General features: G+C 47.0%; 1 protein-coding gene across 11 annotated transcripts in view; it reads left to right on the plus strand.

Annotated features, from left to right (window-relative positions):
- RABGAP1L (RAB GTPase activating protein 1 like) overlaps positions 1-16,018 on the plus strand; it is a 201,773-nt gene extending 185,755 nt beyond the window's left edge. For 9 of the 11 annotated variants that reach the window (XM_027892846.1, XM_027892847.1, XM_027892849.1 and 6 more), the window contains 7 exons: positions 3,237-3,329; positions 10,062-10,172; positions 12,367-12,471; positions 13,273-13,356; positions 13,842-13,913; positions 14,980-15,177; positions 15,535-16,018. In XM_027892846.1, coding sequence (XP_027748647.1) covers positions 3,237-3,329; positions 10,062-10,172; positions 12,367-12,471; positions 13,273-13,356; positions 13,842-13,913; positions 14,980-15,177; positions 15,535-15,690 — 819 coding nt within the window. In that variant the 3' untranslated portion in view covers positions 15,691-16,018. Of the gene's footprint in view, positions 1-3,236; positions 3,330-3,606; positions 4,050-6,816; positions 7,872-10,061; positions 10,173-12,366; positions 12,472-12,695; positions 12,709-13,272; positions 13,357-13,841; positions 13,914-14,979; positions 15,178-15,534 lie in introns of those variants that run through there. The other 2 variants (XM_027892854.1, XR_003572253.1) reach the window with 2 other exon arrangements.
- Positions 16,019-16,312: the final 294 nt, after the last annotated feature.

Genomic DNA, 16,312 nt, shown 5'->3' on the forward strand with positions numbered 1-16,312 from the left:
CCTGTGTGAACAGGGGCAGCTGAAGACAAAGTGGTTTTGTTTCTCACCTGGCTGCAGTGAGTCCTTGGAGCGTTCGGTGCCTCTGGGTTTTTCAGAAGGAGGTTCTGCTTGTTCAGTTCTTCTGTGTGGATGTTTTATTAAGATTCTCCACGTGGCTCCTTCCCCACGTCCAACTCGCTGTAACGTCATTTTATGCTTGAAGACAATAAAAATAAAATGAGTCGGTGAGATAAGATATTGAGATAAACTGATGAGCAATGTTTATAAACCATAAGAGTCTTCTAAATTTGATAACCATCAGTTTGAGCCAATATACCCCTTGGTGCTGAAGAAAGAAAAAAATCAATATTGCAGAAGCTTTTACAGGGAATTTATGAGCACTTTGTGCAGGATCAGTCCATGAAGACTGAAGCATAGCTAGCACTGTGCACTTACTTATGAAAGGGCTTACTGAGAAGTCCCTTGTTGAATTCACAAACTGTTCCGGGGAATTAAATTGAGGAATATGGAAATGGGCTTTTAAATTTTTTTTTTCCATTTATTAGTGTATACTCAGAAGAAGAAAGTGCTGTAATAAATTATCAAACTCCTCTGAGTAATGTGGCTGAATAGACAACAACAGTGAAGCACAGGCCCTGCCAACGTTCTTAAGCATACCTGTTCCAGTTTGTGTCTTGTAAGTGGATTAATATGGGCTGGTTTCTAATAGGAATTCATCCCCCCAGCCCCTTAAGATAGACTTTCACTGTATTTAGGTGCTGCTTCCCAGTCAAGACAAGGTTGTAGCATAAACGGCTGCTAAGATGCATCAGTCACTATATCATCTCAGGGAGCATGGAGACTGTTTCTGTGTCTCACCTGATGCTCTCACCCTTTTCCTGATCCGCTCCCAGCTGAAGACAGTGGGGAGCAGAGTTAAACGAGGCAGCTGAGGTTTGTTGTTCTCCCCTGCTCATCACACGGTTTGGGATGTGACCTGTTCGTATCAATTTGTGGTGCTCTTGAGGCAGATTATGGAGTGCCAGAGAGACTCGGTGTGAGTGAAATTGTGCCTCATCTTGAGAGAGAATACAAGGTGAAACCAGAGAAATCAGGCTGCTCTCTGGCAGGGTAGAAAGTTAACGTTTAAAAAGGTGCTAGAGTTTTGGCTGTACTTTGTCTGTATCTTGTGGAGCATGGAGGGAAGCAGGATTTTTTGTTCACAAGCAGTTGGGGGTGCTGCTGCAGGCAGCTGTAAGGGTGGGGCTGTTGGAGGGTCACTGGAGGCCGTCCCCACCATCCAGGGCCAGGCTGAGGTGAGCAGCACTGCTCACTGAACCATGGGGGGTAAAGGGCTGGCACTGGGCAGTTCTTACCTTTGCTTTCCATTCTTTCTCCTTTTGCACACACACAAGAAGCCTGTCTTACATCTCCTGTCCCTAAACATGATGGGATTTACTGAAGCATCCTCGTGGCTGTGTGGATGGGAGGCTTGTTTCTCTCCCCCTATAGTGAGACCTAGTTCTTATGTGCACTTTAAAGGTTTCAATGAAAAGCACCAAGAATCAGGAAAATCTTTGATTGAACAGCTCATCTTCTAATTTACACCTGTGCTGAGCCTTTTGGCCGTGCTGCTCCACAATGTCTGCCTTGTATTTCTCTTTATTTCCTGCTGGGTGCACATGGGAGCACCAAACTGCGCAGAGGCACCGGAGAACTGGGTTTGGAGGGTGTCCTCAGAACACCCCAGCCTGGGAGCCTTGATCTGCCTCTCTGAATGAGAGCCAAGGAAGCCTGGTGGAAGGAGAGGATGGATCAGGCTTCAGATGTGTGATGGGCTCGCTTCATTTAGAGCGCTGCTGTGAGATGATTCCTTAGCCTTGGCTGTTGAAGTAGCCTCGACAGTTCCAGGTTGCAGCTGAGACGAAGCTGGCAGGGCTGAGTTGGGAGTGTTGTTCAGCTGAGATGTAGAAAGGCATCTTTGATTTGGTCATTCTCATTTCACGGTGGAATTTTCTTGTGTGTTTGCCCAAAGACCTTCATGATTTTATCTCTGCCCTCTTCTCTTTGCTTTCAGATTCCCTCGGGAATTGTGGGAGTTGGTGCTGATTTATTAGTGCTCCCTGTGCACTGTGCTTTGCAGATCACAGCTTTCCCATTTGCCACCTCCACCTCCCTCTGCAGCAACACCAAGCACTTGCTTTGGTCCCTCCCTGCACTGCAGAGCAAGGAGCTAAACAACACCAAATCGTCTCTCTGCCCATTGCCATTAGTTTTTTACCTTAAGGGAAGGTGACAGTGGCATGTCCTCACACCAGGAGGCAGCTGAACACGATCAATGCAGGCAAGAGGAACAGATAACTGCATAACAGATCCAGGGAAAGCCTGTGCTCACAGCCCTGGTGCTACATGGTGTTAGGGATCTCCCCCACTGCCAGCAGGTGTTCAGGTAATGCTGTCCAGGGTGCCCAGGCAGAGATGGGATTGCTCTCAGAGCTCTGCCCACCCAACTAAAAGGTGATGTGAAAGCAGAGGATCCCCATGCCCTGCTTAACAGAACTCAGGTTCTCTCTGTGCCATGCTTGAAGTGGAAGTGGTGTTTTCCCTGGACCAGGCAGCCTGGGATCTGACCTCTCTGCATGGCTGCTCACTGGATTTGTTTGTGGTCTCTCAGAGCCACCTCCCTGTTTCCCTGCAGTGTCTCCACCTGTGCCTAGGAGGGCTCTGGTGCCAGACTCCACCAGGGCATTGGTCACAGGCTGTAATTTAGACATTACTGCTCTCCAGCAATAAAAACCATTACTTGGATCTGCCCCAGGGAATTGTCCAGTCCTTTTGTACGAGCACTCCTTTCTCCTCCTCTCACTTTTAACAGCTTTCTTGCTAAGGCATTGTTTTGGTGAATTGTGCATATCAAACTGTGTTTTCTTCCTCCCTGTTCTCCCACTCCTGTTGTTCATCTCTTTTTTTTTTTTCTTGTTACTCTTCTTAAAATGTGTGTACTTTGCTCTTGTTTCCCTTTAAATGTTCGAGTAATTAGCAGCAGTGGGCACAGAAAGGGTTCTGTCGATGTGAGCTGTATTGGTAAGTGTTTGACACGGTTTGCTGCGTAGGGGGGGTGGGCAGCGGGGAGAGACTTCATTCAGCAGCAGCTTTCCAGCACTTCCTCAGTTTCCTGTTGGCAAGGAGAGCTTTCAGACAGCCTTTCCGGTGTTCCTCTAATCTCTAAATGCATGTTTCCCAAACCTATTCCACAGGTGCCAACGAAAAAGCTGAAGAAATATGAGAGAGAGTACCAAACCATGCGAGAGAGTCAGCTGCAGCAGGAAGATCCTATGGACAGATACAAGGTAGGAGATGCTCTCGGGAGCCTGTTCCACTGGCAGATCCCATGCAGTGACCTGGTGCCAGGGGCTGAACAGAGGGGTGTGTGCCACACTCACCTCCCAGGGGGTGCTGCTGCAGACCTTAGGGAAGTGCAGGGCCAGGTGAGACTCAGCCCCTTTCCTGAACAGGCACTGTGAACACTTGGACTTAAAGGCTTTTTTCCCAGGAGTATTTCAGTCACAATTTTGTAACTCTTAAGACATCTGCAAGTAGCCACATGTAATATTTTTCTTCTTTCAGTTTATATGTTTGTAGGTAACTCTCCTGCTGTTGCAGTGTTATGGGAGATCTCCATGAGCCGCAGAAACAAAGGGGGATTCTCAGCTACAGATACAGAAAGGAGAAAATACACATTGTTCTAGCACAAGCTGTGTGCAGTGGCATCCTCAGAGACTTTGGAAGATGAACTCTTCCTTGGCTGACGTGTTCCTTGTCGTTCACTCCTGTTCATACCCAGTGTTAGCAGTTTGTTGTTAAGATAATGCCTGGTGAGGTGGCACCCAGAGCTCCCTGGGGGGCCCTGGCACTGCTGCAGCAGAATTAGCAGTGATGGAGATCCTGCTTTAGGGCAGCAGAGGAATACAGGTTCAGTTGGTAATACTGACAGCTCACTAGTTCACCAGAAGAGAACGGTTCTTTAATTTTGGATTAGCTTTGCTTGTCTTGCCAGTGAATCTCTTGCCGTAGGTTTTGTGTGCTGGATGCTCTGCCCCTGGGCACAGCCTGCACTGAGTGTTTGGGATCCGCTCCTTGCTCACCCTAGTTTGAGCAGGGCAGTTTTCTCCTGGTGGAGCTGCCAGAGATGAGGATCCCTGGGAACTGACACTGCTTACACAGCCCTGGACTGTTTGCCTGCTGTTCCTCCTTGTGCCTTAGTTTGTTAAGTGACATTGCAGTTGGTACAGAGTCTGCCAGGAGTGTGGAGTGGGGAATAATCTTATTCCAGTGGTCTGTGAATGTAAGGAAAGAGCACCATGTTCAGAACACCAAAGTATGGAAATCTGCAGTGAGAGACTGTGCCTTACTTCATAAATGTGACTTACAGGTACAGAGAAGGTCAAACTGACTCCTCTTTTAAAAGGCATTTATCTGTGAAAAATTATATTTTAAGTGTATTTTTTTTTGCTGTCAAAGAGTGTAGTTTTATTGTTTGTGAGACTTGGGATAGCTGTAGTAGCCAAGAGCCAATAGGAAGCATGGCCTATTTAGGGAAAAACCACAACTTGCTGCTGATTAACTTCTAAGTATTTTTTTTTCAGTGGTTCACTTATAGTACTGTGGAATTAAAATAATGCTTAGAGAACAAATAAGGTTCTTTAAAGCTCTGTGGAAGCATATTAACTAGTTAATTATGGGTGATGAGCAGTGAAGAACATTATCCCAAGCTGCCAAAGAGGATATAGAAAGTGACTCTTGGGCCACTGTCGCTGTGAGTCGCTGTCACAGCCAAGATCACTGAGCCCAGGGTTTTGGCTTGCACTTCCGAAACTCACTGTGGATTTTTTTATTAAGCTGGATTGGGTCTGATCCTCTTAGCAGTGCTGCCATCAGAGAGTCCCCATGACTGGTTAGTTGAGTTCAAAGTTCAGACGCATTCTTCAGTTGATGGAAAAAGGCTTGTACGTGTTCTTTGTTCCTTGTCTGGCTTGTTAAGATTTTCTGCCTGTGTCAGGCCGAGGTTGGTAGGAATTGACCTTTCTGAAGGGCAGCAAGAAACCCCTCCCAGGCAGCAGGTGGAGAGCCAGCCTTGCTGTTTGCTGTCCCCGCAGTGAGTGCTCTGCAGCCCACGGGGGCAGCACCAGGGCAGGGCTGGGCTTGCTTTGGGAGGGGACAAAAGCCCTGCCCCTGAGCACGGCCCTGCTGTGGCTCCCCCTGCGTGGGCTGTGCCCCACGGCCCTGCAGCCTTGCAAGTGTCACAGTTTCCCTTCCCAGAACAAAACAAGGGCTTGGTTTGCTGCCTGGCAGGAGGACCTTTCACGGATGGGATGGCTGGAGTGGAGGTCCCAGCGGAACATTCCTGGAGAAGGAAGCGAGTTCTCAGTTTGTTGATAGTTTTCAGCCGTAGTTTGTAGAGGGTTTGTTGTTTGCAGCGTGGCACAGTTTTTGTTGCCAACAGAGGTTTGTCAGGACCTCAGAGATGAGGGCCCTTGTGAGCTGCAGTGGGGGAGGATGTCTGAGTAAGACAGGGAGGAAATGAAGGCCTTGATGGTCCGTGGAGAGAGGGACATGGGCTGGGTTGGCAGGTGGGCCCACCAGGACCGGTCAGGTTGGCTCAACATGTTCAATTCATCCGCTCCCGTGAGCTGTTACACGCACAAGAGTTCCTGCCCAGCTTGGCTTTTATGTGTTGACTGTGATTTGACTTACCAAAAGAACAGTATTAAAGAGTGTGTTATTTTTGGTGTTTGTTTCCTGATGTATTTACAAGTATTATTTAGGAAAAGTGTGTGTTTTTTATGGACATCTTTTCACTTTATTTTCCATTGCTTTTAAGAAATTACCACATTTTTGTCAGATTTTTAAAAGGTGCAAAAGGGAAATGTGTTCTAAATTGCTGTTTGTCACCGGATCTCATGACTTTTGGTTAAAATAAATTACTAATTGCCTACAGAAGCCAGGAAGAAAAGTGAGTTGTATGTAGAGAAAAAGTAGTAATATAGTTTAGATGGATATTTTTCTAAATATTATGGTGGGTTTTTTCTGTGTTTGAGAACACCTCACGTAACAGGGTTTGGGTTCACTTGATGGGAAACTTCCAGAACTGAGCTTGGGACTTGATTTAAAATAAAGAGAAGAAGGGCTGGAGTTTTGCAAGCAGACCCTGCTGTTCTGTTGTGCCTTTTCCTCTGTGGACCTCGTTGTGCAACAGAGAAGTTGTGTGTGTGAATAAATGTGTAATTTGGATGTAACAGCCTTTGGTGTGTCTGAAGTGGAAGCAAAAATTAATTCACTGCTCATTTTCATTCAGTCATGGTAACTGAATGTTAACATCACCAGGAAAAACACGACGGCTCTTGATGTGTGGGACGTTGTGGTTTCCAAAAACCAAATGTGCTGAGGCACTTTGGGGGATGCTGCTCCAGAGTCACCAAACAGAAAACACAGCCACCTCCAGGAGCCTCTGTGTGGCTTCCCATGGCAGGTTTTCCTGGATGGGTTGCTGTAAGAGCCTGTGGGGTTTCCAGATGGAGCTCCAGAGGGTTTTCCTGCAGAGCTCCTCCACAGCCAAGAGCCCTTTCTACTGGGTTTAGGAAGAAGCTGGTGGGGAGGTATGAGAAGCAGAAGAGGCCTTGACTCTGTGCAAGCCCTGCTCGGCAGTAACAGCACCATCTCCATCCCATCAGCACTGTTTCCAGCACAGATCCAAACCACAGCCCTGCCAGCCACTGTGAAGAAAATTAACTCTACCCCAGCCAAAGCCAGCACAGGGCGTTGCTCATCAGAGGCGGAATTGCTTAAGGAGGTTGGTGACTCGTTCCACCCCACTTGAGTACAGCTCAGAGAGGATGCATCATCACCACTAATCTCCTCAGGAATTGCTCCTCGGTTCAGGCTGGAAGGGAGCAGAGGGTGGAGTTCAGCCTTCAGTCTTCCTGAGCTGAGCCTTGCTTTCAAGTGTGCCTCATTCTTTCCTTCCATCCAGCGTGTGATGGGAGCTGGAGTACATCCTCTCTAAAACTCACAACCAAAATCCCACTGAAGAACCAGCAACTTTTTTTTGTTGGTATTAAACCTTGTGTTATATCCTGTTTCCACTGTCTTTACACCAATGGTTGAGAGCAGTATTTGGTCTGTGACTTTGCAGGAGGTAAGTTTATTTGTGTTTGTGTGTCTATCAGCGGTGTTTGTCCTCTTTGGAAATGCAGTATCCTCCTTTTAACAGTTAACCAGAGCTCACCAGCCACCTTTTTTTGTAACCAGGAGGAGGAATTTGGGAAAGAGGGATCTCTTATTTTATGGATGGTAGAAACCCAGCAATGTTGAGGAGAAGGAAATGGTTGTCACAGTCAGTAATTTAGTGGTGTGGAGAGAAGAGGCAGGAAGCTGTGTGTTTACAGCAGGGACAACTAGCAGGTCTGACGAGTTGGCTGATGCCAGGTCACAGATGCTGCCTGGGATGTGAGTCCTGCTCTAACGAACCAGCTCCATCTGTTGAACTTCTTGTCCTTGCGAGCGTATTTCATAAAACCCTGTCAATATTTCAGAGCCATTGCAAATAGTTTGCTGCACGTGAAAAGCACTATTTGCTGTTTCTGTCTTTACTGCGTCACATTAGGTTTTATTTAGAGGGAGGCAGACTAAGAGTTTCCTCCTGAGGAAGGAGGCAGTTTTTCACTGCTAGATCTGGGGGGAGGAGCTGGAAAAGACAAACCATCTCATCGGGCATTCTGCCCTGGGTGGAGGGAGAGTAAAGGTGGCCCTGTGAGAGGCTCTCAGCTGGGCTCTCAGTAAGGGTATGGTGACCGGGCTAAAAGCATCTCCTGGCTATTGACCGGATGCCCAAGGTAAGAGATCTTTGCCTTCTCGTGTAAGAGGAGGATAGCGCATTTCCAGCACCGAGCTTGCTTACACACTTGTCTGCCAGCGCAAAGCAGGAACTCTCAAACTTCACACTGCAGCTTGCTTTGCAGACACTGAAGCTTTTGGCAAAGGCACAGCAGAAATGTTAAAGCCAACTGGGTTGTTTTGTGAAAGTCTTAAGTGTTTGCTGCTTTTTCCTCCTCAGCACCGTCCCTACGGAGAGGCACCGGTGCAGCACCTGCAGCAGCACTGCCCTCATCTGCTCCCAGGTTTTAGGTGAAGCCAGGTCTCACAGCTGCCTGCTGTCTATAAAAATCAGCATTTCTAAGGTGGTCTGAACAGAATACAGGGGGAAAGGCATGTTAGAGATGATGATGATGATGGTGATTGACTGCAATTTGGTTTTACGCTCTAAAGTTCATTTTATCCTTAGAGAAGAGTTTTACTTTTAAAAATTCCCTGTCCCATGCAGGCTACAGTGCAATTAAAATAAGAAAGATCCCCCAAGTTGTGTGTCTTTTAGCAGTGGTTATCTTAACTGTGCTAAGACAAAAGCATTTTACTTACAGTTTCTGTACAAAACAAGTTATTCAAAGTACGATCTTTTGGAAAGGAAACAAACTTACTTTCCTGTACAGGGCAGTGCCTGGTCTAGTTGCACAATAGGGTCACATTAGGGAGAGAGAATTTGTAGAGGTTCTGCTTCCTGCCACAGAGGAAGTTCCCACACAGAAGAGACCTTTTTAAGCATCCTCTTAGAGCTCTACTTGTCCTGTTTCTGTTTAAGACAAGCGTGCAAAACCTGCTTGCAACAGAAATGAAAATTGCAGTTTCATGGTGGTGAGTTTGGAGAGAAAAAATATCTGAGCATAGCTGGTAGGCAGGAGGAAGTGAAAACAGGTGAATAATGTGCTTGTGCAAGAAATCACATTTTGTAGGAACGTGTTCACTGAACAACTCTTGGAAATGTTTTTGTCTAAAGTGCTGATAGATACTGACTTCTATTGTTTTGTCATGGAGAACATAACTTACCTCTCAAGTGAGAAGAGGTCCTTTTTGAAATCTCAGTGTGGAGGTGGTTGTTCCATATGAACGTGGTGTTTTACTTTGACTTTCCGTAGGGCACAGATGCCCTGTGCAGCCTATGCTGGTGTGGAAGATCCACAGCCATTGTGTCACTGAAGGCCAGCACAGGTTTTCCTCTCTTAAAACCCTTTTGGGGAGGGCACCTCTGTCCGTCCCATCTGGCTGTGTTGTTCTGAAGATGAGGATGAGAGTTTGGTGTTGGACCCCTGGGAGTCCACTGACCCACAGGCATCTTTTGAATATGGTTCTGTTTCTCAGCCCTAGGAAAACAGTCACTGAGGCTGATTTTTCAAACACATGAATCACTGTTCTTGTTATTGTGAATTACCATCCCCTGTGCACTTCCCTTGGGTGGCTGGTGCTCCAGGGAGCTGTCTCTGCCGGTGTGGAGTGGGCAGGGAGGGCCTGGAGTTCTCTGTTTGGTGTTCCCCTCATTGTCCCGTGCTCGGGGCTGAGCTCCCCTCTGCCCCTGGCACTGTGGCCCAGCAGGTTTCCTGTCCAACACACACTGGTGTCACTGGTGTGGGTTACAGGGAAGGGCACAAATGGCAGTACAGGATATAGGAGCTGTAGGGACTTCCCTGCTAAACGCTGTGCTCTGCCGGTTCCACAGGAGATGGGAAGTTGGCACCATTATCATCTACAAAATGGACTATTTTTATGGATCCCTGCAGACAGAGTTTTGTAAAGTGGAGCAGGACAGCTTTCTGCTTCCGATTGGAAACATTATGAGTAGCTCTTAATTGGTCCCTGTTCTCTGCTGCTGGGTGGGATTTTATCTGCCTGATTTCTTCAGATGATGAGCAAGCAGAAACCGAGTGCTTTTGTGGAGAGGGCTGTGTGTACTTTTGACAGGGAAACGCTACGATCAGTGTGTCTGTCACCTGGCGACACAGACCATTGGGATGTAAGTGGAATAGCGGCATCTGCACTGCTGGCTTAACTCACTGTTGTTTCCAGAGCAGCAGCCCTGTCTGAATGTGCACTCTTGCCTTGCCGGTGTTTTGCGCACACAGTTCACTCGTTCATTGCTCTGCCGTGTCGATGAGGATTAACTCGCCCTCCTGGCTGTTCCTCTCTTTCGGCAGAGGGAGAACCGCAGGCTCCAAGAAGCGAGCATGAGGCTGGAGCAGGAGAACGATGACCTCGCCCACGAGCTCGTCACCAGCAAGATCGCCTTACGGAATGACCTGGACCAGGTGATGCTCACACAGAGGGGCCCCAGATCAGGCTGGCCAGCACCAGCTTTAGGAGCTCAGCTTTGTGCTCCACTGAGAGCAGAACAGCACTGAAAGTGTAATTTTTTGTGCCTTTATTTTCCTGCCAGCCTCACTCCTAGCTGCAGTCAGCTGGATTTCCACATTCAGTGGTGTCTGGCCCCACACTGCACCTCCTCTGCTGGGGACTGCTTAGAAAATGTAAGCCATAAACTTTAGGCAGATACCACAGAATGAACATTTCCTTGAAAAAGGCATCACATACTCCTTGAAAGACTCATTTCAAGGGATGTTGCCTTGCAAAATGTCTACCTGGGTCTGTTTTTCACAGCAGTTTTAGTACAGCCAACAAAGCTCAGAGATAATGAGGTGGCATGGCACCAAAAATGAGAATGGCTCCTGTGTGGTTGTTGATAACTGCTCTTGTTCCCAGTGAGGACAGGAACGTGGAGGGCAGCAGCGTTCAGAGCCCTTTGCCTCAGAGATGGTTTTCAGAGAACTCCACATTCAGCCCTCTCTTTCTGAGGTGTTTTATGTAGTATTGATACATGCTGTGACAGCTGTTGTTAGGTACTAAATAAGGAGGGTCAGACTCCACCACATCTTGTGATTAGCCCCTTGCTGTGGTGCCTTTTATAATGTAAAATCTTTGCCTGCAAGGGCCTCTCAGTTGGATTTCCCACAGGTATTTTGGCTTGCTTTATCTAACCTCAGAACTGTAAACACCGTTGACCACAGTTGTGCAGGCTGTGTCTCTGCTTAGGCAGATCCTGGACAGTTGGGCTCTGCTGATTTGGATCCGTGGGATTCTGAAATTGTGAGCTGTCTGGGTGAGCACAGAGATGGGCTCTGCATGATGGAGCAGGCAGGCTCGAGTGGAGGCCCCAAGCCCTGTGCTGAGGAGCTCTGTCATCCTGGGAATTCCAGCTGTCCGGGGAGCAGCTTTATGTCTATCTGCTGCTGCCCGTGCTTGTTCTCCTCAAGTGTCACGGCAAGGCTGCCGAGCACGTCCTTGTGCCAGTCCTGTTCCTTGTTCTCCCACACTTTCCCAGTGTTTCTGTAGACAAGAGTGGCTCCATGAAGTTTTCCCACCCCCTGCCTCCATTCCCAGGCACTGCAGGAAAAGCTTTGTGCTGCTGCACTCCTCATCTGCAAGGACAGGACACCAAACACCACTGCAGGTGCTTGGAGAAACCGGAATGAGCACATGAAAGGAGGAAGGATTTGCAGTTCCTTCAAAGCATATCTGAGAACAGGTCTTTCATCAGAAATACCCTTGTAATCCCCGAGTTCTTTAGTTCTAAGATGTCAAGCTCATCGATTTTCCGTTCTTGCAGTGCTTGTTTTCCTTTCTCCCATGAGCCGTGCAGGGATCCTCAGTCCACCTCTTCAGCTGTGGCCCTGGTGGAGCTGCTCCTGCTGCCCACAGTCACCACCAACACCCTCATTAATAATGAGCACTGTGGCAGAAAGATAAGCTGATACCACCAGCAGTGGTGGAAAACCAAACTGCAGCTTGTAGACAAGTCCTGTACGGTTACTTCTTGTTTCCAGTGCCCTTTTCCCTCTTGGATTTTCAGCAAACTCAGTATTATTTGACTGCAGCTATTACCTGTCCTGCACCTAGTTTTTGAACAGGAGCAGTGGTGAGGTGCCCCGTGTATCTCCCAGCTGGGGAGGGCAACACAATGTATCCAGACACTGGGAAATTCATTTCTCTGCTGGTGATGGGTGAGGACAGTGCTCACAGCAGTGAGGCATTCCCAGTGTGTGTCACCATAAGCTCAGCCCTTCCAAGAAAGGAGAAAATTCCTATTCCCCGGTGCACACACAGCGTCAGGTTTCTCCATGTAATACTTGTGTGCACTGATAAACAATTTATCTGGTGGTCCTGTTTGTCCTACACTTGTCTTTGCCTGAACACTTTGTAGGGTGCAGTGCAGGCACCAAAGTTTTTACAGGCACCTGTTTTCCCTGCTTAGGACAGAGTATCTGTGCCTGTGTGGGCACAGGAAAACACTTGGCCAAAGGGTCCTTGTGCACAGTTTCCCAGATTCCACAGGGCAGGAAAAGGCAATGCTAGGACCTGAATCTGCAGTAGTTCTGAGCTGTATATCCCAGTGGGTTTGTACCGGCACAGATAAGATCTGAGTTACACCCGTGTCTCTGATTTTAGGCTGAAGACAAAGCGGATGTTTTGAACAAGGAACTTCTCCTGACCAAACAGAAGCTGGTGGAGACTGAGGAAGAGAAACGGAAGCAGGAGGAGGAAACTGCTCAGGTAAGGCATTCTCCAGCTTTTTCCCACTGAGCTGGGAAATGCAATCAGAAGGATATGCGGAAAAGTGTGGATGTGTAGCAATTGCAGAAGGGATTTTGTCTTCAAAATGCAGTTGCAATTAAAAGTTTGTAGTGCCAGGGTAGTTTTTTTCTTCGGTGTTTTCCTTTACTTGATCTGTGAATGTTTAGTTTTCCATAGCTTATCGTCTTCCCAGGATTTAGCAGTCATTGTCACTGGCAGTGAGCAATCGCAGTCAAGGAGATCAGACCTCTTTTAATTATCTACATGAGGAGCTGGAGGAGCTGTTGCCTTGTAAGAGTCTGTTCTGGATTCAGCTGCTGGATTGCTGAAATAAAGTGTTCCTGCCTGAAGCTGGAACCAACAGCAGAGCAGGGATGAGGGCTGGGAGAATTTTGCTGACTAGACCTGTCCTCACATTCATTTGCAAAATATTCAGTCTTAGTTTGGTAATCCTGTGTGTCTTAATGTGTAGGTTTCAAAAGGGATACCCTGATTTTATTTTTGCTCTTTTACCATTCAACACAGAGGGAATTATTAAGCTACAGGAGAACTCTCTGAGCAGGGATAAGGGGTCACAGTGTAGACTTTTGGTTGTCATTGATATTGTAAGGATTTTTATACTGGCTAAACCTAAATAAAACTAAATAAAGACACTGGAGTTTGGTGAGAAGCAGCTGTAGAGCTGCTGTAAACACAGCGAGACACAGAGAGAACAATCTGCTGATGCATTCTGAGAGCTTCTGTCAGTGCACTGGGTAACTTCTGTCCTTCCCTTCCTAGCTGAAGGAAGTCTTCAGGAAGCAGCTGGAGAAGGCGGAATCTGAGATCAAGAAAACCACAGCCATTATTGCAGAGTATAAACAGGTACCGTTCAGAGGGTCTTTCTTGTATTTCTGCTTTCAGCCTGTCCCAGGAGCTGCATTTTCAGCACTGCAGATCTCATCCTTTAAATAAGCTCCCCTGCCTCTCAGGCTGTCAGAGAGCAACCTTGTAATTTGTCATAAATATTTTTGTGGTTTTCCTAATAGTCTCCCAATTAGGCAGTCAGGAATAACCTGTCTCTCAGCTAATTTTTGTGCTGTTGGGTGAATGTGTCTGTACTTGGTGACAGTGCAGCAAAAACATCATAAACCAGTTCATCCACAAAATGTCTCAGTCTCTGTGTTCAGGGGTTTTTTTGAATGCTGCTGTTTTTTTACCATGATCAGACTTGTTAGGGGGGATGCACATCCCTGAGTGAGGCAGAATTTAAGAAATGCATTTTTCTATCAAAAAATCACTGTTACAAAGCACAGGTTCTATTTGAGTCCAGTGAACTTGAGATAAGAGGCTGCTTTTCTCTGTTCCAGATCTGTTCCCAGCTGAGCACCAGGCTGGAAAAACAACAGGCAGCCAGTAAGGATGAACTGGAAGTGGTGAAGGTGAGAACGAGGCATCTGCAATCCGGGATGTGTTGGGATACAGGACAAAATGGGAACCGAAGTAAAAAGTTCAGTAGCCCCACGTGCATTTTTCAGCAGATTTAAACAAGGAGAAGGGTTATTTCCTTTCACAGCTCTTTATATCAGACAGGGTGAGACTCTCAGGTTGAAGTGCATGTAATACTTGGCTTTTTTTTTTTTTCTGTAAAAATGTAGAGAAAAGAGTATTTATTTGGATGTTTTGATAAAACTGGTGGGAAAGAAAGACTCTCTAGAAAAGAAACACGTGTTGGTTTTCCAGTGTGCTCAGTGGAAGGGTTGGAATTGGCCAGATTGGACAAGGTTTATATTTGGGTTTCTGTAATTTAAGCAGAATTGGCTTAAGTAATTAAATCAGATGGCACAGCTTGGGCCATCCCCAGAATTTCCATAGGGTTCCTCTCCCTTCTCTAAACCCCTTACCAGGAACATCTGTGTAAGAGGTGAGCATTTCCTGAGCAGGTAACAATTCCATCTGTCTGCTCTGTCACTGCTGAGGAGGCAGAGTCGTTTTCCCTCTGCTGTAGATTCTCGATCTTTCTTTAGTACTGAACCTGAACTGGATTTGTTGCTTTTTAGGGACTTTTTTTATGTTATTGCTAAGAACATAAATAAAATAATTCTAGGATCGATGTTCCTATAACCTGCTGAAATAACTCAATATCCTGTTCTAGTTTGTGTGAGCCAGGCCAGCTTTTTAATCTGCCCAGAGTTTAATTTACTCTCCTTTTTGTGCTGACAAAACACTGCAAAATGTTACAAAGCTTGGGTAGCAAGAGGAATTCTAACGTAGGAGCAAAGTCTCTGTGTGTAGACAGAGTGTGGTAGGTGGATTTTAGGAATTTTTATAGTGGTTAACATACCCTGGAAATTGTTTGTGAACTTCTCAAATTCTTTTCGTGCCAAATAGGAAAACAGCAGTATTAGATAGTTTGAGATGGAGGCAGTCTGACACAAAAAAGGCTCTTCCAAGAAGTACAACAGCTCCTGTCACGTGTATTAAGAATGGGCTTTCTGGGTATTCCAGGGTAAAGTGATGGCCTGCAAACACTGCAGTGAGATTTTCAGCAAGGAGGGGGCTCTGAAGGTGCCTCCTGTAAGCACGGACAACAAAGGCATTGAAATAGATGATGAGAAGGATGCACTGAAGAAGCAGCTGAGAGAGATGGAGCTGGAACTTGCACAGACCAAACTGCAGCTCGTGGAAGCCAAGTGCAAAATTCAGGTAGGTGGAATCCGAGTTCAGCAGGGCACTCACACTGACCTCGCTGTGCTCAGTCCAGAATCACGCTGAACCCTGCAAAAAATTGTTCCAAAAGAGAGGGGACATATGCTCATGGCTGTATATCTGTGAACTTCCAGGGAAAAAAAATCTGTCTTAAAAAGAGCAGAGTTTTTATTTGTGCATCTAAATATCTCGTGCTGTTTCTGCAGTTTTCAATCTGTCTTCTCTCCCCAGTGCCTGGGAGGGTGCAAGGAAAGTGCTGGACTGCAGGGACTGAGCGTGTGGATGCTTTTTGTTGTTGTTGTTGTTGTTAATTAATTGGTTTGTCGATCAATTCTGACCATTCTGCTTTCTTAGGAGCTGGAGCACCAGAGAGGAGCCCTCATGAACGAAATCCAAGCTGCCAAAAACTCTTGGTTTAGCAAAACCCTGAACTCGATCAAAACGGCCACGGGCACGCAGGCCCCGGCGCAGCCCCCGCCGCCCCTGCCCCCCCGGGAGGGCAGCACATAGTTGGGGCCACACCCGGCACCAGAGCACAAAGAACAACGCAGCTGAAACACCCCGGAGGAGCCTCCCAGCGGTCCCTCCTCTCGGGGAAAGGACAAAAGGCAGGAGCGCAGGCTTGAAGTGAAACCCTTCGGTGTTTTTCATTCATTTTCTGATGTGAGCCTTTACAAAAGGGGGTGGGGGGGGGGGAAAGTAATTCCTGGTTTATGTTGAATTCTTAACTTCCCAACTGCCTTGCTGAAAGCCACGTTCTGATACCTTCATACTTTTACACTTTATTTTCTATGACTAGATGTTAAATAAATACTTCAAACCTAGGTCTTTAATACACGACTAATTCGAAATTGTTTTTTATCTTGCATAGAAAGTTTTTTTTTTTTCTCTTCTTCTGGAGGCAGAGAGGGAACGGGCAGTGTGAGGCGCTGCAGCAGCCTCTCCCTGGGAAGCACAGGTGCTCAGTCCTGGGGTGTGTGCAGTGGCCCTGGGACCAGCCCCGTTTATGCAGGGACTGCGTCCTGCAGAGAAGCACTTTCTGTAAAGCTTTTAGGCTGTAGCTTGTGCTGTCCTGGCACAGCCCTCAGGAGCTGCCCTGGAACCCCTCAGTTCGGATTGGTTTTCTTTCAGA

The sequence above is a fragment of the Empidonax traillii genome, unplaced genomic scaffold (assembly GCF_003031625.1).
Source record: "Empidonax traillii isolate 1590-97213 ecotype Southwest subspecies unplaced genomic scaffold, ASM303162v1 scaffold372:size565953, whole genome shotgun sequence".
Taxonomy (NCBI): Eukaryota; Metazoa; Chordata; class Aves; order Passeriformes; family Tyrannidae; genus Empidonax; species Empidonax traillii.